Raw genomic sequence first — 26936 nt, 5'->3', positions numbered from 1 at the left:
TTGCAAACTGCCTTTCACCCAACTGCTGTTCACCTGTGTGCAATACGCACAACTAAAGGTATAGTTTTAGCAGGATAATGATTCACATCTGCCATGAACTGAGAATAACGATGACTACATTTTGAGAATTCATAACACTAACATGTTAACATGGGCAGTCAAGTTTTGGCATGTCTAGGTACTATCAACAAGACAAAAGACTGCATTATCTATAAAGTAAGCAAACTATATGGAACAGTGACAGTAATTCCAAAAAGGAAGACTGCATATGGATAGTATCAGAAACAGGATCACGAATTTGGAACGCTAGGACTGTAGTATAAAAATAACTATGCAAAATGAAAGTGACAGCTCTCTTTACCTTTGTTAGACAAAGGATTGGCATTGTCCTGTCCTGAGAAACTTTCCTCTTCACTGGATCCTACTGGCTGGCATTTCATTCTAGCATCTACTTCTGCTGTAAAAGATAAAAAAGAGTGTTTACTTGTCCAAATGTCTGGCCACTGTCATTATACTGCACTTAGTGCAAGCCAGAGGATTTGGGTTAGAATCTCACAAATGAAACTTTAAGAAAATAAGTAAACAATATTGTTTTTAATCCAAGACTTCTTCTGTATGCTGTGTCATTTCTGCGTAACAGTTTATATAAAAAAAGGAAGCTATGGACTTACCATAATGTTCTGTCTGTGTTGTCCATTTTCATTCTTCCTCAGTGTATGGGTTTGACTCTGACACTCAGATCCAACTCGGCCGTTATTCCAGCTCATAGAGACCAAAAAACTCTCGAGATCCTTTCCTACCCACAATACACCATGCCTCACTTCCCTCAAATCCTATGGCAGCTTGAGAGAAAGAGAAAGACTATAAAAGAACTGCCATAACAGGAGATCTGAAGTAGTTAACTTCATTTTATCTACAACCTGTGGGTATTCGGATCCATATCGGATCCGAGCTGGCAACTTATTTTCTAGCATCTGCTCCAAGCTCCTCCCCCTACCCATAATACACAATCATCTCCTATCTTCCCCCAGATCTTGTTTGCCACGCAATAGTGAGCATTGTGGTCTCCTTAGCTCTGAGCTTCAGGGATTGTAAGTGTGTTTATTTCTATCTTTCTGTGTGAAAGTGGTTGTTAGTTTTCCCTCCCTCCTCCTTTTAGTGTACGCTGTTTGTCGGTTCTAGTTTAAAAAAAAAAAAAAGTTTTTTTATTACAAGTAGTATCTAGGCCCACTTCCCTTCAGTGTGTGCTAGTGTGTTGTGCTTTCTCTTTAGGGAGTGGCAGTTAGTTTTGGGATACGGCTGATCAGCCTAAGTCAGTCTTTAAAAAATGCACAGAGTGTGGCCATAAGCTCTCACCAACTGATGGTCACACTCTGTGTGTAATCTGCTTAGGAGTGCCTCATTTATCGATCCAGTGTGCAATTTGTGCAGACTTTAACCTGAGGGCCCTCAGGGATAGGAAGGACAAATTGGTTGCCAATGGGTCTTCTCCCTACCTCCATGCTGGATTCTGCCACGGTCTCGTTCTCTGATACTCCCTCCAGACCACCCACTCAGACAGGGACTCAAACTCCCGCTCGTGCTGGTGTGGGGGAGGAAGAAGAAAAAGAGAAAGAAAAAGAAAAGGATAGAGAAAGACGCAAGGAAGACAAAGAGAGGAAGAGGGATAGGCCTCGCAAGAGGTGTCCGGATAGGGAACCCTTCCCTAGTCCACCATCAAAGACTCTGAAACCAGATTCTCCTAGGCTCCGCTCACCCCATTTCGCGCTGGAGCCGATGGAGTCTTCAGATCCGAGGCCTTCCTCATCCTTGCTTCACAGACCAGCCAGATCCGAGTCGGTCGCCTCTTAGCGATTGACTCGGAGCCTATCGGACTTGGACATGGACAGGATGATGCGGAGATTCATTCAGACCCAAATACAGATGAGAGTCTTGCCAGGCCCCTCTCCCTCTGGAGAGGAGACCACCATGCCCTTCTTCCGTCCCATTTCTCCTTCCCCGATCCGTGCGGCTGCTTTGGTGTTTTTGGATCTGAGACTCTTTGGAGCTGGTAGCTTGGTGCCAACGGTTCCTCCAACCTCGATTCCTGCTGTTACCTTGAGTTCCTCGGATCTGGCTAGTTCGGATCTGAGCGACTCTCGGAGCCATGGACAGGGAGTCGGGCCCGAGGGAATGGATCTGTCTTTGGCTCCGACCTTTTCAGATCCAAACTGTTCCCTTGCAGTTCAGGCTACCCTCACTTCGGCTCCGATCCCCACTTTGGACCTGGGGAGAGCTTCTTCCTTGCTGGGTGCCAAGGAGGTGCACTCTCCTTTGACATTTGAAGTGGTGGAGAGGGTTCTCTCCCAGGGATTGAGACCTCAGCCCATCTCCTCGGATTCCACCCAGACTCCACCGGATTTGGCGACGACTCCCTTCAATCTGTCTCAGGGACAGCCCATGCCAGAGGAGCCCCAGATTATTCCCCTTGAGGAATCCCCCGCGGCTAACGAGTCCTCTTCAGAGAGTCCCACTGAAGAAGGCCCCCGTAAGCACAAGTGCAAAAGGAGGCACTTGGACTCCCCTGAGTCCCTCACTATGGACACAGATTTAGATGAAGGAGAAGGTTCCCCCTGGTCACCTCCTGAGGATGTCTCCTTCGGAGACATCATGGAGATCCTCCACCAGAGGGAAGGTTGGTTAGCCCCAACACCTTCTACGGATGAGTCTGTGTTCTGGAGGCTTTTGGCATGGGCTCATCTACTTCCTGGGTGTCCCTGCCAGTGGATCCCTTGGTGGATCACCACACAGGCATGGAAGGACCCTGACACCATAGAGCCGATCCCCAAATGCCCTGACAAGATTCTTTCTCCTCCCACGGACAAACAATCTTGGTCTAATGGAGCCCCCGTTGACGCTATGGTGGTCACAGCAGCCACAAAGAAGGAACTGGCACAAGAGAGTTCCTCAGTCTACCCTCTGCACAAGGAGTCCAGGTTGGTGGATAGGTTTGGGAAGCACGTTTATTCATCAGTGACCTTTTCTATCCATGCGCTGAACTATTTGGCACAAGTTATATGGCTGCAGTGAGACCTTGTCTCGGGATTCGCTGAGTCGCCCCCAGAGTCTTTATCACAGCAGGACAAACAACTGTTCTCTGCGAAAATGTCAACTCTGAAGTCTGTATCAAACACGTCCATGCGCCTCTTTTCCCACACCATGGAAGGAGCTGCTAGGGTGGCTGGGACAGGCGTAGCCATGAGGCAACATGCCTGGCTCAGGTTGTGTCAGTTTGCGGACCCTTTCAAGGTGTCATTTACTAATGCTCCCTATGATGGTTACTCCCTTTTCGGGAAGACAGTACGTGACATTCTTGTCCAGAGTGAAAAGTATGGGAAGACTTTGTCTGCCATTGGGATCCATTTCTCTAACCCTCAGCGGTCCTTTTCTAGGAACCAAAGAGGGCGAAAGAAGATGTGGTTCTGGAAATCTCAGTTTTCCCGGGAGTTTCAAGACAACTCATCCTCCAGAGGCAGAGGGGGACCGGATCGACGCTGACCCAGAGGTAGAGAGGGGTCCCACGAATTTCGGGTCTATGGAACCTTTTTCTGACAGGCCACGCAGCAGCCCTAAGGGGTTGCCCGACTGTCCTACTCTGGAGGCAGTCGGGGGGAGATTGTCCTTACACCCAGCGGCATGGGAGTCCAAAACTGCAGATCATTGGGTGCTACAAATAATATCCAGAGGCTACACTATCCTATTTGTTGCCCTGCCAAGTGCTACAAGATGCCTCCCAGATGTCCCACCCGCTCACAGGGAGGCCGCAGCTCTAGAGATTTCAAAGCTGCTTCACAAACGAGCCATTGAATTGGTCCCCCTCGACCAGTCCGGATTAGGCATTTACTCCAGGTTCTTTTTAGTGCCAAAAAAGACGGGGTACCTCAAGCCTATTTTAGACCTGTCAACCTTGAACCTGTCTGTCGCCAAACAAAAGTTCCGGATGGTCACCCTACAGTCCATTCCACCTTATCTCCAACAGTGCGACTGGATGTGCTCATTAGACCTCCAGGATGCTTACTACCATATCAAGATCCACAGAAGCTCTTCGCTTCCAGCTGGTAGCCAGTCACTTCCAGTTCAGAGCTCTACCCTTTGGTCTCACCACAGCCACCCAGGGTGTTTACCAAGGTAATGAGAGTAGTAGCAGCTCACCTGAGGCTTCAGGGAATTCAGGTATTTCCTTACCTGGATGACTGGCTCGTCGCTGCGTCCACCAAGCATCTTCTTTGTCTGGCCCAAGACTACTTTCTTCTCTTGGCAGATCGGCTAGGGATTACAGTCAATGTTCACAAATCCCTTTTGCAACCAGTACAAGTTTTAGATTTTATCGGGGCATGGCTAGACTCTTTGCAACTAAAATTCTTCTTAACGCCAGACAGGATCTTAAACCTCAGGTACCACAACACTCTAATCGTGAACCTCAAATTTCCAAAGGCGAGCGATGTTCTCCAGGCCCTGGGCTCCATGGCTGCCGCGATCTCTATTCTTCCCTGTGCACGCCTTCACATGCAAGTCCTTCAATGGACCCTAGCTGTCCAATGGTCTTGGCTAGACCTGAAGTCCAAAAATGAAATCCAGCACAAGGGAGAGATAAAAATCTTATAAATTTATTGTGGCAAGCTTTATAAATAAAATATTCACAGCAAACCGGTTTCGGCTGAAAGTTCAAGCCTTCTTCAGTGCAACAAAATATATTCATTAGAGCAGACGCTAATTCCTGCTTATATATATATATATATATATATATATATATATATATATATATATATATATATATATATACATATATATATATATATATATATATATATATATATATATATATATATATATACACACACACACACACACAGATTAGCCAAAAAGGCTTAATATCTTAATTGGAGTGATTCATCAGTGAGTCAAACAATCCAAAGCAAAAATTAGTTTAATTCATTCAGGCCTGGTTTAAATAGAGCACCTAGGCTGATTATTCAGGAAGATTCCTTGTTATTTAATATATTATGCCATCCAGCTTTGGCTATCCTGTTCATTTGTAGTTTGTCTATGATAGTAAAAGTGAATTTAGCAATTTTGTGTGTTAAGGTGCGTTTGTAAAGGGCATTTGAAATTATTTTATTTCTGATTTCACTTAGATGTTCACTAATATGGTGTCTAAAAGGTCTGGACGTTTGTCCAACATAAAATGAAGAAGAGATACAAGTGGCTAAATAGATAATCCAATCGCTGCTGCAATTGCCAAAACATCTTATTTGGTAAAGTTTAGATGTGTTGCAACTAGTACATTTCTTGGTTTGAAATATGTGTGAACAAGCACTACAATGACCACAAGGAACACAACCTAATAATGTATCACCAAATAGAGTTTTCTGTAGAGTAATAGGTGGATTATAACGTTTGTAATGAGTTAAGTGTGAATTGATTGTTCTGCCTCTACGATAAGAAAATAAACATCTAGAGTTAAGTATCCCGTTCAAATGGTCATGGGCAAGCAAAATGTCCCAATGATTATTGATAATGTTTTTGAACCTATAGGTATTGGCCCCAAAGGTGATTACTAGCATAATGGGTTGTGATTTCTGTGTGCTATCATGACTAGTTCTATCCTTCTATTCTAAAAGTTGAGATCTATCTATTTGGTCCACCTGGGTTATTGTCTGAGAAATGCAATCCTCACAATATCCTCTGGTAAGCAACCTGTTGGTTAGATCCTGTTGGCATGCCTAAAGACTTTGTTCGGAGGAACATATACGTTTAGTGCGTAGATATTGTGACTTTGGAATGTTGTTGATGATGTCAAGGCAGAAAAACAATTGTCCAATCCCCGCTTTTACATACATATGGTTGTGGATCCAACTTCTAATTTTAAAAAAGAAACTGATTCTTTTCTAGACCTAGCCACAGAGGAAGTCATCATTAACCAGAAGATCTGTAGACAACTCAAGGTGTCATAGATGTTTATTTTCTTATTGTAGAGGCAGAACAATCAACTCACACTTAACTCATTACAAACGTTATAATCCACCTATTATTACTCTACAGAAAACTCTATTTGGTGATACATTATTAGGTTGTGTTCATTGTGGTCATTGTAGTGCTTGTTCACACATATTTCAAACCAAGCAATTTACTAGTTGCAACACATCTAAACTTTACCAAATAAGACGTTTTGGCAATTGCAGCAACGATTGGATTATCTATTTAGCCATAGTAACCAAAAGTTCTGTTCTTCATTTTATGTTGGACAAAGACCTTTTAGACACCGTATTAGTGAACATCTAAGTGAAATCAGAAATAAAAGAATTTCAAACGCCCTTTACAAACACACCTTAACACATAAAACTGCTAAATTCACTTTTACTATCATAGACAAAATACAAATGAACAGGATATCCAAAGCTGGATGGCATAATATATTAAATAACAAGGAATCTTCCTGGATAATCAGGCTAGGTGCTCTATTTAAACCAGGCCTGAATGAGTTAAGCTAATTTTTGCTTTGGATTGTTTGACTCACTGATGAATCACTCCAATTAAGACATTAAGCCTTTTTGGCTAATCTGTGCATATATATAAGCAGGAATTAGGGTCTGCTCTAATGAATATATTTTGTTGTATTGAAGAAGGCTTGAACTTTCAGCTGAAATCAGTTTGCTGTGGATATTTTATTTATGGAGCTTGCCACAATACATTTCTAAGATTTTTATCTTTCCCTTGTGCTGGATTTCATTTTTGGACTTTTGGTTACTATGGTTTAATTTGTGCACTCAGTCTACCCTGCGTATCTTTGGTTCAGTCACTTGGCTAGACCTGCCCATGGATTTTCCGATAAGGATCAGTCACACCTGCAGGACGTCTCTCCTTTGATGGCTTCATTCACCAGATGTTGCAGTGGGACGCCTTTTCGTGTCATCTCCAGCCCAAGCCACAGTGACCACGGACGCCTCCCAACTCGGGTGAGGGGACACTGTTCGGGAAGGACAGTCCAAGGCACGTGGTCCCAGATAGAGACCAAGTTGCACATAAATGTTCTGGAGATGAGGGCAGTGCTTTTAGCATCGAAAGCCTTCCACATTGTCCTTCTCTGGGTACGATTGCAATTCAGTCAGACAACATGTCGGTTGTCTGGTATATCAACAAGCAGGGGGGAACCAGATCTTACCCTCTGTGTCATGAGGCCATGACAGTGTGGGAGTGGGTGATTTCCACTGGTCAGTTTCTGATCGCAATGCACATCCCGGGACGCTCCAACATTTTAGTGGACAGATTGAGTTGGACTATTCTGATGCCCTACGAGTGGTCTCTGAAACAGTCAGTAGCGGAAGAGATATTCCTTGCATGGGGACAGCCTTGCTGCGATCTCTTCGCATCTCCTTCCAACGCTAAGTGCAGTGAGTTCTTCGCTCTGATTCCCTCACCAGGGGATGCCCCCAGAGATGCTCTAGTCCATGTTTGGCTCCCCGGGTTACTGTATGCTTACCCACCATTACCACTCATTCTGAAGTTTCTTCAGAAAGCTTGCCAACTGGGGTGCAAAGTGATCCTCATTGCCCCATTCTGGCCTCATCAAGTTTGGTTCCCCTTCCTTTGGTCTCATCTTCTAGCTCCTCCATGGATTCTGGATCCCTGCTTGGATCTAATCTCTCATCCTTTGGGTGCCTACCCTCCCAATCTGCACAGTCTCAAGCTGACAGCTTGGCTGCTCCAGTTCCCTTGATTGCCAGGACTCCCGGTCTTTCATCCCCTGTTAAATCCATACCAGTGGCTTCTCTTAAAGATTCCACTAGGAAAGTTTATTGCAGTAAATGGAGACGTTTCTCTATGTGGGCCTCTCAGAGAAACCTGGATCCTTTTACAGCCCCTGTTCCAGCGGTGTTGAAATTCTTAACTAGTATTTTTCAGCAAGGAGCTAGTTCCTCCACAGTGAAAGTACAGCTGGCAGCCATTTCTAATTTTCATATCGGTGAAAATAAGATTGCCCTGACCCCTTCTAGGCTGGGTAAAGCCTTTCTAAAAGGCACTTTTCTTTTGTGTCCTCCCATCAAAGATTCGGTTTCTCCTTGGGACCTCACTTTGGTTCTCGAGTCATTAGTAACTCCTCCTTTTGAACCTGCAGCATCAGTGGATTTAAAGTTTTTATCTTGGAAGACAGCCTTCCTAGTGGCTATTACATTTGTTAGGAGGGTCTCTAAGCTTCAGGCTTTGTCTGCCGTGCCTCCTTATTTGGTCTTCCATAAGGACAGGGTCTCTCTCCGTACAAATACTTCTTTTCTACCCAAAGTGGCATCTCAATCAAACATAAACCAAACAATTAATCTACCTGTTTTCTTTCCAAATTGTCAGAACAAAGGTGAATATAAAATTCATTTGTTAGATGTTCATAGACAACTTAATTTCTGCCTTCATAGAACACAACCCTTCCGTAAGTCCGATCAATTATTTGTCTCATTTTCTAAACCTCGTTTGGGAAAGGCCATGTCCAAGGTTTCTTTAGCCAGATGGATCACTCTTTGCATTTTGCATATTTACAAAGCCAAGGGTTTTATCTCCTCCTGGTCTGATTAAAGCTCACTCTACCAGGTCCATGGCGACTTCCGCTGCCTTTTGGTCTAAGGTTCCTTTGGATGACATTTGTGCAGCAGCAACTTGGGCAAATTCACATACTTTAATCTCCCATTACAAATTAGATCTGATTTCCAGAGGAAGAGCATCCTTTGGCTCTGCGGTACTCAGGAATATCCTTCCATGAGGGTCTCCCAGGATATGTTGAGTAGCTGGGGACTCTGTCCCACAGGTTGCAGATAAAATGAAGTTAACTACTTCAGATAAAGAAGTTATGTACTCACCATAACGTTCCATCTGAGTAGTTATACTTCATTTTTCTGCAACCTTCCCACCCTCCGACCCCTGACCTTTTCATGTGGATAAACATGTTAGGTTTATTTTGTTGAGTTGCTGAAGTGTATAGTTGCAGCACACTTGATCTGAGGGAAGATAGGAAATGGTGGTGTATTATGGGTAGGGGGAGGAGCTCAGAGCAGATGCTAGAAAATAAGTTGCCGGCTCGGATCCGATATGGATCTGAATACCCACAGGTTGCAGAAAAATCAAGTATAACTACTCAGATGGAACGCTATGGTGAGTACATAATAAGAAGTTATGTACTCACCATAACGTTCCATCTGAGTAGGTATCTTCATTTGTCTGCAACCTTTGGGATACGGATCCGATCTCGGATCCGAGCCGGCAACTTCTACCACAGCATAGATCCGAGCTCCTAGCTCCTCCCTTTACCCATAATCCCCTGCCAACCCTGACTGACCTCAGATCAAGTTTGCCCCATATAACAACATGCTACTGTGTCCCGGAAGGGACTCATCTAAGACAACTCCTACTTGGAATCATATTGGTCAGGGGGAAGGAGGGTGGGATGGTTGCAGACAAATGAAGATACCTACTCAGATGGAACGTTATGGTGAGTACATAACTTCTTAATCTGAAGTAGGCACTTCATTTGTCAGCAACCATTGGGACAGCGTCCCCAGCTACCTGAATCTTGGGTGGCCTTCATGGAAGGATATTCCGGAGCACTGCAGAGCCAAAGGACGCCCTATCTCTGGAGACAACATCCAGTTTGTAATGGCTGATAAAAGTATGGGATGAAGCCCAACTGGCTGTGGAACAAATATCATCCAAGGGAACCCTAGATCTAAAAGCAGCCGATGTAGCAACGGCCCTAGTAGAATGAGTGCAGACTCCCTGAGGTCCAGGCCTTCCCAAACTCTGATATGCTAAGAGAATACAACTAGCTATCCATCGTGACAGGGTACCTTTAGAAACCGACTTGCCTAAATTGGTTTTGGCAAAGGAGGCAAACAACTGGTCGGATTGTCTATGACCAGCCGTTCGATGAATATAAAAGCGCAGTTGTCTGTGCACGTCCAAAGAATGCAGTTTATATTCTCCTTTGTTCTGATAGTTGGGGAAGAACACGGGAAGATTAATAGACTGATTAATGTTTGCTTCAGAAGATACCTTAGGCAGAAAAGACGGATTGATCCTGAGGTAAACTCTATCCTGATGAAAGGCCAAATACGGTGGTTTGACACAGAGAGCCTGAAGTTCAGAGACTCTTTTAGCTGAAGTAATGGCCACCAGAAAGGCCGTTTTCTAAGAAAGGTATTTGAGATCAACCGTGGCCGCCGGCTCAAAAGGGGGGCTTGTCAAGTCCTGTAGAACTAAAGATAAATCCCATGGGGGTACTACCTCCTTGACAGGAGGTCTGAGGAGGAAGGTACCCTTGAGGAAAGCTTTACAGAGCTTGGAGGTAATAAGAGGGCCAGACTCATGCCCTACATGATAGTGCGAAATCACTGCTAGTTGTACCTTGACTGTAGAACAGCTAGCCCCCTGATGAAAAAGGGTAGTTAGAAAATCCAAAACCGATGTTAAAGGCGCCGTAAAAGGATCTAAGTGACGGTGCTCAGCCCAGATGGAAAAGCGTTTCCACTTACTCCGATAGACCTTTCTGGTGGATGGCTTGTGTGCTGCTACTAGAATGGCTTTGACTGGTGAGGAGATTCCGGGAGTCCTTATCAAGAGTGGAACTGGAGCAACCAAGCCATCAGCTTGAGGTTGACCAGGTTGAGGGTCGGAAGACCCAGAGGGTGAGTAATGAGATCCGGAAGGGGATCCAGAATCCAGGGCGGATGAATCAGGTGAGACTATAGGTACGGGAACCACTTCTGACGAGGCCAGAATGGGGCAATGAGGATCATCTTGCTCCCCAACCGACTGGCTTTCTGTAAAAGTTTTAGCATCAGGGGCAGTGGAAGGTAAGCGTAAAGAAGACTGGGAGGCCAAGCATGTACTAGAGAGTCTCTCGGGGACTCCCCCAGAGGGGGGATTAGAGCGAAGTAACTCTTGCATTTGGTATTTGAAGGAGAGGCAAAAAGATCGCAACAAGGTTGCCCCCATTGGGCAAATATTCGCTCTGCTACTAGAGGATTGAGAGACTATTCGTATGGGGTCAGGATTGTACGACTGAGCCTGTCTGCTAGGATGTTGGACTGTCCCAGAATGTGCGTTGCAATGAGAAAGCGGTTGGTGGATATCGCCCATTCCCACACTCTCATGGCCTCGCGACAAAGAGGATAAGACCTGGTTCCCCCCTGTTTGTTGATGTACCAGACCACTGACATGTTGTCTGTTTGTACCGCAATCGTCCCAATCGGAAGTAGGTCGTGAAGTGCCTGCAACGTCAAAAGCACCGCCCTCATCTCTAGGACACTGATATGCAAGGAGGTCTCTATGTCGTTCCACGTGCCTTGGACCGTTCTGCCTGAATAATGCCCCCACCCCCACCCCAGGCGAGAAGCATCCGTGGTCACTGTGGCGATGGGAGGAGGCATCGAGAATGGACGTCCCGTGTGGAGGCTCGGGGACTGGAGCCACCACACGAACGACCTTCTGCAAGTCCTGTTTAGGGGAATGGGATGATACAGGGGGTTGCGAGACAGGGACCATTGCACCTGAAGGGTCCACTGCAGGACCCTCATATTCAGACGGGCCAAGGGCAGCAGAGAAATTGCTGCCACCATGGACCCTAGAGCCCTCAGGACCAATTCCGCCGGTGGAGCTTGAAGTTGGAGGATGGCCTGTACATGCAACCTCAGGTTCTGAAGCCGATCTGGAGTCAGGAAAGCAAGCATTAGTCTGGAATCCAGTCTCACCCCTATGAAATCTATTACCTGTGAAGGAGCCAGAGAGGATTTGGCCATGTTGACCGTCAATCCTAGACGTGGAGCAAGATTGAGGAAGTAATCCCTGCATGAACAGAGCAGATGCCTTGTTGGGGCGGTAAGGAGCCAGTCGTCCAGGTACGTAAAGACCTGAATTCCCTGGAGTCTCAGGTGGGCCGCTATTGCCGCTAAGACTTTGGTGAACACCCTGGGGGCTGAGGTGAGACCGAAGGGGAGGGCCCTGAACTGAAAGTGACTGGCTCCCAGCCGGAAGCGGAGAAACCTCCTGGAGCGTCTGTCCACTAAAATGTGATAGTACGCATCCTTGAGGTCTATCGAGCACATCCAGTCGTTCGCCTGTAACATGGGGAGAATAGATTGCAGCGTGACCATCCAGAACATTTCTTTGGGTACTGCCAGGTTCAAGAGAGAGAGGTCGAGGATGGGCCTCAAGTCCCCCGTCTTTTTTGGCACCAGAAAGAACCTGGAGTAAAACCCTGATCCGAGTTGATCTGGGGGGACGGGTTGGATGGCTCTTTTTTGTAAAAGCTGCTGAATTTCTGTAGCAGCCGCCTCCCTCTGATTGGGTGGTACATCGGGGAGGCTTCTGGTTTTGAGGGTTACAATAAAGGGAATTTGGTAACCTCTGGATATGATGCGAAGCACCCAGCAATCTGTTGTTATGGACTCCCACATTGCTAGGTGCCTTGAAAAACGCCCCCCGACTGCCTCCAGAGTGGAGCAGCCGGGCAACCCCTCAGGGGTTCTGCGTGGGCCTCTCAGAGAAGGGTTCTCTGAACCCAAAATTCCTGGGACCCCCTCTGCCTCTAGGACGGCGTCCTCCCTGTCCTCCTCTGCCACGAGAGGACTGGTTATCCGGAGCAGAATGGGATTGATGCGATTTCCAGAACCACATCTTCTTCTGACCCTTTTGGTTCTTGGAAAAGGACCTCTGGGGAGCAGAAAAGTGGACTCCAACAGCAGACATCTTCCCGTCTTTCTTGCTCTGGACTAAAGTGTCGCGAACGGTTTTGCCAAACAGAGCAGAACCATCAAAGGGGGCATTCGCGAATGACACCTTAAAGGGTTCCGAGAAGTCACAATGTCGGAGCCAGGCCTGTTGCCTCATGACCAGGCCAACTCCGCCAGCTCTAGCGGTTCCCTCAGTGGCGTGAGACAAAAGCTGCATAGAGGTGTTAGAAATGGACCGTAGAGTGGACATTCGGGAGGAGTACAGTTGTTTGTCCCCTTCCGACATGGACTCTGGGGGGGAGGCAGCGTATTCTTTTATTAGATCCCGCTGCATCCGGATGACGTGTGCCATATAGTTCAATGCCCTCATCGAGAAGGTTGCTGAACTGAAGGCCCGCTTCCCAAGGCAGTCCATCGCACGAGACTCCTTGCTCGGTGGGTGGACCGTGGGGCTCTCCTGAGCCAACTCTCTCTTGGTGGCTGCCGCCACCAACATGGCATCCACAGGGGGACCTCTGCTCCAATGGGTTCTCTCTGCGGGGGCACTCAAGATCCTGTCCAGGTGCTTGGGGACTGGCTCTACAGTGTCCGTCTCCCTCCAAGCCCTGGTGGCGATAAAGTCCACCAGGGGGTCGGGGGGGCACCCAAGAGGTAGATGGCCCTGCTTCGAACGCCTCTAGGAATACGGACTCATCGGAGGGAGACTTGGGGGCAGACCAACCCCCCCTGATCCTAAGCATTTCCATTATGTCTCCAAAGGAGACATCCTCGGGGGGGGGTGACCTTGGGGAGCCTTCCCCTTCATCTAAGTCCGTATCTTCTGTAAGGGACTCGGGGGAGACCACGTGCCTCCTCTTCAATTAGACTTGTGAGGAACCTCCTCGGGGGGGGCTGTCCGAGGAAGTCTCACCAGCAATGTCATGTTCCGAAGGAACACCCCGAGGCGCTGAAGCAGGCTGCCCCAAAGGCCGGGTGATGGGAGCCTGTACCAGCTGAGAGGGAGTGCAGGGGGGAGCCAAAGCCAGGCCCGGATGCACTCAACAGTGCCCTCTCCACCGCAGCGAAAGCCGAGGGGGAGCCACCCTCGATCGGATCCGAGAGTCGACTCCCACCAGGATCCGAAGCGGGGACCAGACCCAGTGCCGAGACCATCGGATCCGAAGGACCCGCGTGCTCAGACAGGGACGGAGCCGAAGGCACACCGAATCCCTCGGATCCGAAGCTCGGCCCGCGGCTCCGAGAGGTCGGATCCGACAAACTCGAGGGAACAGTCAGAGCCGAAGTGCCTAGCACTGTCATCTCCAACCCACCCCTGGATCCAATGCGGCTCGGCTCCGAACGCTCTGAACCCGGAAAACGGGTCGGAGAAGGAGCGATTGGAGAGAAGAACGGAGTCGAGCTCCCCCCCGGAGGGGGGGGAGGCAAGAGCACTCCCATCTGCAGCTGGGCCTGGATGAACCTCCTCATCATCCGGTCCATGTCTGCATCTGACATGCTATAAGTGGACCTCGAAGAGGCCACCGAGGTAGGCCTGGAGTGCCGCCTCGATGACCTCGACGAGGACCGGGTCACCTTCTCCTCGGGTCCCGGTGAGAAGCAAGGGGACCGGATCCGAGGAGGAGGCGATCCAGAAGCCCTGGCGGGAGAAGCCCATTTGGCGGGCGGGGCTGAGGAGGAGTCCTCGGCCCGCCGCTTATGGTGCTACTCCCTCTGCTTGTCTTTCCTGGCCTCCCTCTCCTCCAGAGCCAAAGCGGGAGGTTGAGTCCCGACCAGAGGGAGGGAGGCAGGAGTGGCCGTCACCGAAGGCTGGATAGCGACCACAGAAGTACCAGAGGCCGGAGCCGGATCTGGGGGCAAAAGGCCCGCCAGAATCAGCTTCGACCTCTGGTCCTTAAGTGCCCTGGGGTTGAACGCCGCACAGATCGCGCATCCAGAGGAGAGGTGTTCAACCCCAAGGCACCTAACGCACCGAGTGTGGCCATCCGCCGGTGAAAGTTATGGCCACACTCGGTGCACTTAGAAAAAATGGCTTTAGGGGCCTCTGACATTTTTAAATAAAGGAAAAAACACACTCACTAGGCCCCTACACACACCACACACACACACACTACGACCAGTGAGGAAGGGAGGAGAAAAAGGACCACAAAATTAAATTTAGTTAGATAAAAAAAAGGGCTATAGGTGTACCTAACCAATCACTCTCACTCACACCAAAAGAAAAAAGGAAGAAAATTGAAATTTATTTCTCACAAAGTTTCGATAAACCAGGAGCTCAGGAACCTAGCTTGTAGCTTGAAGCGCGGCAAACTAGATCTGAGGTCAGTCAGGGTTGGCAGGGGATTGTGGGTAAAGGGAGGAGCTAGGAGCTCGGATCTATGCTGTGGTAGAAGTTGCCGGCTCGGATCCGAGATCGGATCCGTATCCCAAAGGTTGCTGACAAATGAAGTGCCTACTTCAGATCTTCTTTTTCAACACAAGGGACAAAAGGTGTCCTTGGTGTCCTTAAAGGTCTCATTCCTCCAGAGGTCGACTGTGGGAAATGGAGGGGAATGGACAGTGGGAGCTGAGGAAGAATGAAAATGGACAACACAGATGGAATGTTATAGTAAGTACATAACTTCTTTATCTGATATTGTTGATTTTCATTCATTCCTCAAAAGTATGAGACAGAGTCCTCAGCTACCTGCATTCCTGGGTGGACTCTAAGGAAGGATATTCCTAAGTACGACTGAGCCAAAGACCGCTCTTCCCCTCGAGACCAGATCTTGTTTGTAATGCATGATAAAGGTTTGAGGATTTGACCAAGTAGCAGTCGCACAAATATTATCCATGGATGCTTTTGACTGGAATGTGGTGGAAGTAGCCATAGATCTAGTTGAATGACCTTTAATGGTTTCGGTAGGGGGAGGTTCAATTTAGTCTAGACCAAAGAGATACAATCTGTCAACCATGTGGCTAAAGTAACCTTTGTGACTGATTCGTCCATCTTGTCATGTGCAAAGGAAACAAAGAGCTGGTCTGACTTTCTAATAAATTTTGTTCACTGCAGATAAAAATGCAATTGTCTATGAACATCCAGTACGTGCAGCATATACTCTCCTTTATTTGTAAAATTTGGGAAGAATATTGGCAGGTTAATGGTTTTGTTGATGTTGGATTCTGACACCACCTTAGGCAGGAAGGAAGCATTGGTACGTGAGGTAACCCTAATCTTCTGGAAAATCAAATATGGAGACTTAGAAGATAATGCTTGAAGTTCTGAAATTCTTCTAACCGATGTAATTGCTACTAAAAAGACAGTCTTCCAGGTCAAGAATTTTAAATCACATTTGGCTGCAGGTTCAAAGGGAGACTGTCAAAGCTTGCAGTATCAAATTTAAATCCTATGGTGGTAACAGGATCTTTGAAAGGAGGTCTAAGTGGAAAGTACAGTTGTGTACACCTACCATAAATGTAGATGTTCGAGTGTCTTCACTGTTGCAGTCATGACTGTAGGGTTCTCCCCTGCTGGCAGGCAGCCCTCGGTCTGCCAGAATCCCAAAGTCTGGGTCCGGCGTCGGCTGTTCAACCATGCTCCCTGACGTCAGAACGCCAGGAGTACAAAGCTGACAGCCGACGCCATCTTCTCCAGTTTTTCTTGCCCCAGATGTCAGGAGTCCCAAAATGAAAAAGGTCCCACAACCTTTGCAAATACACCTCAGAAGAATGGTGAAAAAAGGAAATACACAAAAGTAAAAATAAGAGGGGACAGGAGGGAGGGAAACCCAGACTGCAACAGTGAAGACACTCGAACATCTACATTTATGGTAGGTGTACACAACTGTACTATGTTCATCGTGTTTCACTGTTGCAGTCGTGACTGTAGGGTAGAATCCCAAAGCTGAAAGAAAGGGAGATGGTCATAAAGAGGAAGGGGTGGCTAAAAGGCCCTGCAAGACTGCAGAGGCAAAGCCTGCCCTAGACTTAGAGTAGAGAGGAAGATTGTAGTGCTTAGAAAATGTAAGCACTGAACTCCAAGTTGCAGCTTCCAAAATGTCCTTGGTAGGAACTCCCCTGAGGAAGGCCGCAGAAGTGGCAGCAGCTCTGGTGGAATGAGTCCGTATACTCCCTGGGATTTGCTTTCCATGGTGAGAATAACAAAATCTGATTCCATGAGCAATCCATTTAGAAATGGTCTGTTTTGAAATAGCTCTACCTTGGGAACTTGAAGCATAAGAAACAAACAATTGTTCTGATTTTATGATGTCCTTGGTTCTGTTCAGGTAAAAACGTAGCTGTCTGTGAACATCCAAGGAATGTAGATCCTTTCCCCTTTATTTTGAGGAGTGGGGAAAAAGGTTGGCAAGTGTATTTGTCCAAAGGCCCTGCAAACAATTGCCCTGAAAATGGGCTCCCCAAGCATAATCCGAGGCGTCTGTGGTTAGAATCTGAGAGGCAAGAGGCAGACGGAAGGGCTTCCCTTTGTTTAGTGCACATGCCCCTGGACCACCAAAGAAATTCCTTTTGAAGGCAAGGAAGGACGGAGATCAGTATGTCTAAACTGTGGCAATGCTGAGACCATACACTTTTTAGGTACCACTGTATTTTCCTCATGTGTAGTCTTGCATATGGTACGAGAAGGATGCAGGAGGCCATGTAACCCAAAGCCTGCAGGAATTTCCTTGCAGATAGATGAGTTAAAGTTGCCAAGGTTCTGAAAGTTGAAGCCAGCTGTAACTGTTTTTCAGATGTCAGAAATGCCATCTGGGTTGTGGTGTTTAGAAGTGCACCCAGAAAAGTTATCTGTTGTGATGGTGTCAAATTTGACTTTTTTATGTTTACAGAGAATCCGAGGAACTTGAGGAGGTTCTGTACAAATTCTAAATGCTGGAGTAAGACATCCTTGCTGTCTGCCTGAATTAGACAATCGTCCAGATAAGGGTAAATTTGAATTCCCTTGAGTCTGCAATAAGCTACTACTGGAGCCAGGCATTTGGTGAAGACCCTGGGCGCAGTAGATAATCCAAAGGGCAGTGCAGAGAACTGAAAGTGCCTCGATCCGGCTTTGAACCTGAGGTATTTTCTGCAATCCTGCCTGATGGGAATGTGTAAATATGCCTCCTTTAAATCCAAAGTTACCATCCATGCATTTCTGGACAGCATTGGAAGCAGCTGCTGTAGAGTAAGCATCTTGAATTTTGGAATCTCTAGAAAGGTGTTCAAGACCGACAGATCCAGAATGGGTCTCCATGAGTTTTGCTTCCTTGGGACTAGAAAGAGCCTTGAATAAAAACCTATTCCCATCTCTGAAAGAGGAACCAGTTCTATGGCATTCATAGCCAAAAGAGCTTCCACCTGGTTTAAGGCCTCCGACAACTGATGTTTTGGAAGGTCTGGCCATCCGCTTGGCCTTGGCAAGGTATGAAAATGGAATTTGTAACCTCTTAAAACCACATCCAAAACCCATTTGTCTTGGGTTATTTGAGTCCAATTTTGATAAAAAAGAGAGAGTTTTCCTCCGAGAGGGGCTTCCAGGTAAGAAGTTCCTGTAGCCCAACAGAGGGAGTCATTGAGTTTGTTTCCTTTGAGATTGTGACCTATCCTCTCCTCCCCTAGGGGTGGAAGCAGTCCACTGTCTTGGTCTATAAGCAGCTTGTGTTTGAGGCCTCCCTCTGGAACGTCTATATTTACCCCTCTGAGGCCTGTCTGAAGTGGGAAAGGACCAATTTTTTGAAGGCCAATTCCTGCTAAATCTAGGAGGCTGTACTTGTAAGAAATCTTTAACTGTTTGCATGGATTTTGCCTTATCCTCCATCTTTTTAATTACCTCTTTGGCTTTTGATCCAAACAAAACATTATGCTGAACAGGAGCATCCAATAATTTAGCCTTTACTTGTTCAGGTAAATTTTGTTCCTTTAGCCATGCATGCCTTCTAATGACTGTGCCAGAGGCCGCAGCCCTACAAGAAGCCTCCAAGGCATCAAATCCACAATGTAAACCAAGCTTCCCAACCTGTTCAGTGGCATGCAATAAGTCATGTAATTCCTTATCATCTGCACAGGCAGAAATGGAAGTAAGCTTTTGTTTTAAGACAGACAATAGAAATTGCTGGTATTTAAACATATGAAACTGACAGTTTAAAGCCCTAATGGACAAAGTAGCAGAAGTGTACACCTTTTTGCCCCATCTTTCTAAGGATCGAGAATCCTTTTCAGTAGGAATGGGATTTTTTGCAGAAGCGGCCTTAACTCCCTTAGGACCCTGAGAAATGGTTTCAGGGTCAGCAGAAGGGTTCTTGTATAAAAACAGATGGGAATCAGGAACGCTGTAATATCTATCAGGCTTGACAGGAGCAGGAGGAAAAGAGTCAGGGGTTAAGTTAGCCTCCGAAAAGGCATCATCCACAATATCCAAAACAGGAGGAATAGCCAGGGGTCTATGTTGGGGAAGAAGGAGAAATTCCTTCAGTCTTTTCTTGGATTCCGAATACTCCTGTCCTTCCCAGTGGAAATGTTCCATCATTTCATGCAAAGTTTCCCCAAAAGAGAAATCCTCAGGGGGAGAAGCTGAAGGAATGGATTCTTCAGCATCAGAATCCTCATAAGGAGGGAAAGAATATTCCTGATCAGAAGAAGAAACTGAGGAAACAGAAGCCTGATCAGTGGAATCATAAGAAACATCTTGCCTTGGCCTTTTGTCTGGAGGGGGATGAGAACCCCTAATCTTAGTAAGTAAATCCTCCGCCATCTTGAGTAACTGTTTCTGTGACTTGGGAGCCGGTTCAGAAGAGGCCTGTGTAGAAGTCTTTGATTTTAAAGGAGTATTTGCCTTTGTCTTTGGCTTTGCCTTTATTAGTAGCTGAGTAGGCCTGAAAACCCCTTCGGAAGCCGGTACCTGCACAGCGGCTCCGGACCCATCCGAAGGAGCATTGTCCGAAGGTCCTGCAACAGAAATATTTAAAGGCCTGGTTGGCTCCTCATGAGAGTCCGTTTCGGCCATCGGTTCTGAAATGGCCGACGACAGGGGCTGCAAAAGCGCCTCACTGACCACGGCCGAACCCGAAGCTGGCTCCGCTTGTGCGCTATCATCAGATTTGGACCTCGGAGGCCTGTCTTTATCCCTGCGACGTTTGTGAACTCCGGTAGCCGGGACCGTATCCAACGACATTTTGTAGTTAAAGCGCCTACCGAAGTAATGAAAAGCAAAATCGTACCTTTGCTTAATTGTACGTTGATTGAATCTAGCACAAAACCGACAACTAGCTACGTCGTGGTCAGGGCCCAAGCAAGGAATACAGTAAGAATGAAAATCCTTATGAGGTATTTGCTTCCCACATGAAATACAATTATTAACTTTTTCTGACATCGGAGTGGAGCAAGAAAAAAGTTTCCCCAACGGGGTACTTAGCTTTGAGTGGAGAAGAAAATCTTCGGACCTAAGTATATCAGTAAAATTCGTCAGGAGTCAGCCGACCGGCACTTGCGAACTATCACCGCACGGTAAGAAAGACTGGAGAAGATGCCGTCGGCTGTCAGCTTTGTACTCCTGGCGTTCTGATGTCAGGGAGCATGGTTGAACAGCCAACGCCGGACCCAGACTTTGGGATTCTGGCCGACCGAGGGCTGCCTGCCGGCAGGGGAGAACCCTACAGTCATGACTGCAACAGTGAAACACGATGAACATCAGTACCTTTCAAAAATGCTTTTCATATTTTAGGGAAGCTACGGAAGAATTCTGAAATCCCACATGGAAATTTGAAATGCCTGTGAGTTGCAGCTTAATAGTCGATGAACTAGCACCCTCATCAAATAAACTAGTTAAAAATTCAAGAACAGAATGTATTGGGGCTGAAAATGGTTCTGTCGGACTCTGTTCTGCCCAATAAACAAATCTTCTCCATTTATTTCTGTAGAGTTTTCTTGTAGAGGGTTTATAGGAAGGTAACAGAATGGAATGGACAGAAGAAGATAGCATATGCTCCCTGGCTATTAATAGAATTGGCGAAACCCTGCAGTAAGGCTGAGGTTTGAAATGTCCTGGTCAATCATGCCTGTCGGGTAAGACAGCAGGTCTGGAGCTGGATCCAGAATCCAAGATGGGTACCAAAGATGAAGCCAAAGGAAGGGGAACCAAATTTGTCGAGGCCAGTAAGGTGCAATGAGGATGCCTTTGCTTTTCAACCTGGCTGCTTTCTGAAGAAATTTGGGAATTAAAGGAGTTGGGGGATAAAAGTACAACAGACCGGAGGGCCAATTGTGGAGTATAACATCCCTCTGTGATTCCTCCAGTAGGGGACTAGGCAAAGAAGCTGCTCCACTTATTGTTTAAGGAGCAAGCAAGATATTGCAGCAAGTCTGGCTCCACTGATGGAAAATCATGTCCGTCACTCTGTTGTTGAGAGACCACTCATGAGGTAGTAAAATGGGCCTGCTCAATGTGTCTGCTATCACGCTGGACTTCCCGGAATGTGCACTGCAATTAGAAAGTGGTTGGAGGAAATAGCTCATTGCTACACCCTCAGAGCTTCCTGACAAAGGGGTAAGATTTGGTTCACCCTTATTTGTTGATGTACCACACCACTGACAAGCTGTCCGTCTAGAGCACAATCGTTTTGAGAGGAAGAGAGTCTTGAAATGCTTGCAATGCTAAGAGCACCGCTCTCATTTCCAGAACACTGATATGCAAATTGGCCTCTTCGGGGGACCAAGTCCCTTGGACTGTCTTCCCCAGAAAATGCCCCCCCCCCTACACACAATATGGGAAGCATCTGTGGTCACTATGGCCTTGGACTGAGGGAGAATGAAAGGACGACCTCGCAACAGTTGTTGTAACTGCATCCCTCGGGATAGATACAGTTTGCATACCTGAGTTATTTGTATCTTTGTCGGCGTGGGTTTTGAGAGAACTGACTACTGTGTTTGTAGCATCCATTGCAGAATTCTCATGTGATATCTTGCTAACGGAACTACGATTATTGCTGCTGACATTGATCCCAGAGCTTGTAGATTCAACCAGGCTGAAATTTTTGTACTGCAAATTACTTTCTTGACCTGATTTCTTATTGTTTGCCCTCTCAAAAGAGGAAGAGATGCTACCATAGATACTGTGTTGAAAATTGCTCCTATGAATTCCAATGTCTGGGCTGATTGTAATTGTGATTTGTTGTGATTAATGGTTATTCCAAGATTTGAACATGTCTGCAACACTTGGTCTCTGGCTTGTACCTGTTGATACCTGATTGGAGCAGTAATGAGACAGTCATCCAAATATGGAAACATGCAGAAACCCTGCAGTCACAAGTGAGCTGCCATTTCTGTCATACACTTGGTGAACACCCTGGGGGCTGTGGTGAGACCAAAGGGCAGTGCACTGAACTCATAATCAGTGGCTCCAAGCCGGAAGCATAAATACCTTCTAGATCATCTGTTCATTTTTTAGTATGCATCTGAGGGTCTACCAAGCATATCCAGTTGTCCTTGCTCAGGAAGGACAGAATGGAGTTAACCATGACCACCCAGAACTTGGTATGTTGAACCGATTTGTTCAACACACTGAAATCTAAAATCGGCCTCCAGTCCCCTGTTTCTTTAGCACTAAAAATAATCTTGAGTAAGTTCCAGATTCTATTTGGTCTGGAGGGACCTCTTGGATGACTATTTTTCCTAGCAGCTTTTGAATATCCAATGCTGCTGCTTCCCTCTGATGGAGTGAAACATCAAGGATTTTCTTCGGTAATGAGGTGGAAGGGAAAGGGGAATAATGTAATTTCTGGAAATAATTCTCTGCACCTAAGTGTAGTTTGTTATGTTTAGCCAGGCTTCTTGGTGCAGAGATAAGCGACTCCCAACTGCCTTAAACGGAAGGCAATCTGCCTCTGTTCAGGAGCACTGATACAGTCTATCGAAAAAAATATCTCTAGACCCTTGGTTTCGCAGGCCTCCTCTGCCACAGGGGCATCTTCTACCATTATCACCCCCCCCCCCGCCTCTGGAGAAACTACCTCCACATGTGTTCTGGAAAGGACCCTAAGTCTTGCTGAACCATATCTTTCGACCTCCCCATTGATTCCTGGAAAAAGTCTGTTGAGGAGTCGAAAAATGTACACCCATGGCAGAAAGGGTATTTCTGCTTTTCTCACACATGGAGAGTGTGTCTTTTACTGAGGGGCCAAACAAGGAAGAACCATCAGAGCAGCATTGACAAAAGATGACTTAAAGGGCTCCACAAAATCACACAGGCACATCCAGGCATACCTCCTTATGGAAATGCCTGAACCCGAAGCCCTTGAGGCACCTTCTGAAGCATGAGAAATGAGCCTCGTGGATGAATATGCAACAGATTGAAGGATGGCCAACAACTGTGAGGCCACAGAAGTAGTAGTTCCTGAAAGGGAGTTTGAATGTTCCTTAAGTAAGTCCCTTTCCAATCTCATAAAATGTGCCAAATAGTTCAGTGATCGGATAGCAAAAGTCACTGAAGTTTATACTCGCTTCCCAAATCTGTCCAGAGCCCTAAATTCTCTATTACGGGGAGGTAGAGTGGAACTCTGTTCCACAAGTTCCTTCTTTGCAGCTGTCGCCACAACCATGAACTGGTACTCCCTTACTCCAATGCTCTCTTCCTACCAGTCGAGCCAGACTTCTGTCCTGTCTCTTGGGGATTGGCTCAGTCATGTCAGATTCCTTCCACTCCCACCTAGAAACCATATCACTGAGTTCATCAGTGGGCACAGTAACCCAGGAGGTAGATGGGCCACTCCCAAAAGCTTCCAGAAATACTGACTCTTCAGGACTTGGGTTTTGGGCAGACCAACCACCCTTCTGTTTTAGAATCTCAAGGATGTCTCCAAAAGAGATGTCATCGGGAGATGATTTGGGAGACCCTTCTTCTTCAACAAAGTCAGTATCCTCGGTGACAGCCTCCTGGGGGGGGTCCAACTGCCTCCTCTTGCATCTCCTCTTCCTAGAGACTTCTTCAGTAGGATGACCCGGAGAAGTATTGGAAGAGATGACAATACCCGTCTGGCTGTCCCAGCTGCGTACAATACTCAAGATCACAGTGCAAAGTCAGCTGAGATGCCAAGGGTGGATCCAAGGGGGAAGGACTTACCTGACCTGCTGGACCAGAAAAAAACCCTCTTCACAACCTTGAAAGCCGACTGCTCTAGAGAGAAGGAAGCCAATGGAGCTGAGAAAAAGTGTTTCTGGCCCACTGGCTCCCTCCGCTCCAAGAGCTGTCCACCTGTCGTGGAAGCCGAAGCCCAGCTGTCCAGAGCTGAAGCTCCAAGGGAAGACATGGCTCCGAAAATCTTGGAGTCGAGCCTACCTCCCCCCCCACCCAACCTGGAAGCTTCGGCTCCAAGAGTCATCTGGATTTGAAGATGTCAGAGCCAGAGCACTTAGAATAACTGTCGGATCCAAAGAGAAAACTCTCTTCAGATCCGACACAAAAGGGCCCAGAAGCTCAGATCCAAGGACTCTAATCCCACAACTTGGGTCAGAGGAAGAGCAGCTACCAGAGGAGTAGGTGATGGACAATGTTCCTGACCCGAGAAGGTAGGAACTGTGAAGACCCCCTTCTGAAATTACTCTGTGAACAATCTCCTCACCATCCTTTCCACATTGGCCTCCGTGATACTTCTGGAGGAACAAGAGGGAACCATTGAAGGGGGCTTAGAGTGCCCCTCAAGAAAATGAGAGGACACCCTAAATGGAACTAGATTCACTATGGTTGAATACACCATTTGAGGCAAAAGCTTTGGGTTCAAGGACATCAGATCCACAGTATCTTCATTCAGATCAGAGGAAGCCAGATATCTCATCAGATTCGATTTTTTCTTTTTCCTCTGCTGAGGCGAAGTTGAGGCCATAGAATCAGAAGACCTGGACCGCAGGGTCCTTGGATTTTTTTTTTGTTGACTGAACTCCAGTGATGGCCTGAGAAAAAGTAGTTTGCAAAAGACCTTTCAGTATTAATTTATTTCTTCTTTCGGTTAAGGCTCTTGGGTTGAACCCACTGTAAATACCACATTACTTTTTCAAGTGCTCAGCCCCTAAAAAGTATACGCATAAGTAGTGAGCATCAGTAAATGGCATTTTGTGCCCACATTTTGTACATTTTTTGAAACCTTCTTCAGACATAGCCACAAGTATAAAGCTGAACAATCAGATATTCGTAAAAGAACCAAGATATTCAAAACAGTAGCACGTGAAATACTGCCACTAAAGAAAGGAAAAAGGGCAGAGGAAAAAGGCTAGCAGATTTTTTTTTTTTTTAGAAAAAAGAAAGGTATAAGAGCCTCAACGACAAGGGCTATACAGGGGTAGGAAAAGTCTATCAACAATGGTAGCAAGAATACACTTAGAAGAGTGTAAAAGGGAAAAAAATAGCTGAAGAATAGCAAAACACCTGACAAGTAGTACCAAGTTATCAAACAGAAAGAAATTTGTCAAAAGAAAGTGATTAAGGATAAAGTTCTTTAAAGAAATACACTTATCTTAAAGCAAAAGCCCAAGAGCAGTAATTAACCATGTCTGGTCGCGAAAGCTGCAAAAGAGATCTGAGGGAAGTGGGGCATGGTGTGTCGTGGGTAGGAAAGGAGCTCAAGAGTTTGTTGGTCTCCACGAGCGGAAATAATTGCCAAGTCGGATCCAAACCCATACATTGAAGACTGAATGAAAATTGACAACATCCAACCAACTCTTAAGATAAGTTACAATAACTTTCTATAACTTTTAGTACATATTTTCAAAAGCATCCATTTGAGCAGAACGGTTATTTTCCTTAATTTGCTTCAGTACTAGGGCAATGATACATCTGATACAGTGTCTGACAGATAAATTATTTCTATGTTGAGTGCTTTTCATTTGATTCACCAGAAAGGACCCACCTCCTCCGGCATATTGCTTGAGAAACAGTAACTGGACTGATCATATGTATCAAGAGCATATCGATAATCAAGCAAGCTTTGTGGCTTACAAGAAGTCCCAGGACACAGATGACCTGATTTCACCTAGTGGCTTGAGTGCCTGATGGAGCTGGCTAGGGAAGGATGGGAATGAGTGGCTACTGCTGGCTCACCCTTCCTAGGAAAAGATATCTGGCTCTGATTCACTACACGTGTGACAAACGGTGGGGGCACTAGGTGTTCAAGTGGAGGTCCAGGCCATCTGAAATCATGCTACCATACTGTATTCATGCTAATTAGCCAAAGGGAAGCTAATATGCAGAGGAACACCCCCTCCCCAGGAGTTAGCATCTGCAGACTCAGAGGAGAAAGTGGGGGGGGGGGGTTGCTTCAATGGGGACAGATTAGGTCACCTCCAGACCAGCAAGCTGGAAACAGAAAGCTGACGGGTTGGTTCCCGAGCAAGACAAAATGGATTGTGGGGCTCTTGCCTAGCCTGGGAATATGCAGGTCTCATTCCACTGGAAAAACAGACAAAGGTAAAGAAGCCATTGGGCAAGGTCCTTGGGAGGGGAGCATACAAAAAAAGGTAAAAAAAAAATCATATCATATAAAATCACAAGTAGGCAAATGATCATTATGTTAGCGGGTAAACAATTCATGACTCATTTCAAGAGTTACCAATAACAGTAATAAAATGAAAACAAAGAGCACAGGCTCTAACTTACAAGCAGACCTCTAACAATCAGACACTACAGACGGCCTAAAAATAGCAGCTCAAGGTCTGCATTTGCTACATGTCTTAGAAATCAGTCTGGAGAAAAGGAAGAAAGAAATCATTAGGTAATGTCTCAAGTAACAGGAGAAAGCACTTACACTTACCTCTTACTTTAAGTTAAACGATGTAACTGGAACCCAGTAATGTCTAGGAGTAGGAGGAATACAGTACATGCCCATGTCTCGAAGGATGAGGTGTGCTCAATGCCTCCTAATGGTAGGAGTACCCACTCAATCTACATTTGTACACTGGTCAATTAAATGAAGCTTGTATATGAAAAGACAAAAGACTAAGTCAGCCTTTTCAGCAAATGGTAGCACTCTTGCAGATGCTATTGTTTAGCAGTGGTATTCCAGTCATGAGGTATGCAAGATGACTACATATTTTTGAGAGGATTGTTGGACCTGGGCATTGCTGGTAGAGGCACTGACTAGCAGCAAGAGGACTCCTGCCTTATATGCCAATCACATATGGAAGAATATCTGACATATGCTGAGGTACGTGCCAGTTTTTTCGCTG

At 46.4% G+C, this 26936-nt stretch overlaps 1 protein-coding gene across 5 annotated transcripts in view; it reads right to left on the bottom strand.

The window, feature by feature from the left end:
* Positions 1-26936, bottom strand: part of TMEM25 (transmembrane protein 25) — a 311798-nt gene that overhangs the window by 11148 nt on the left and 273714 nt on the right. For 3 of the 5 annotated variants that reach the window (XM_044080899.1, XM_044080902.1, XM_044080900.1), the window contains one exon: positions 362-457. The exons of 1 other annotated variant lie outside the window; for it this stretch is intronic. In XM_044080899.1, the coding sequence (XP_043936834.1) occupies positions 362-457 (96 nt within the window). The remainder of the gene's footprint in view (positions 1-361; positions 458-26936) is intronic. One more of the 5 variants, XM_044080901.1, reaches the window with a different exon arrangement.

The sequence above is a fragment of the Protopterus annectens genome, chromosome 8.part0, assembly GCF_019279795.1.
Source record: "Protopterus annectens isolate FY-2018-M chromosome 8.part0, PAN1.0, whole genome shotgun sequence".
Classification (NCBI taxonomy): Eukaryota; Metazoa; Chordata; order Ceratodontiformes; family Protopteridae; genus Protopterus; species Protopterus annectens.
The sequence above is the reverse complement of the archived record's forward strand: the minus strand, read 5'-3'. Positions and strand labels throughout refer to the sequence as shown.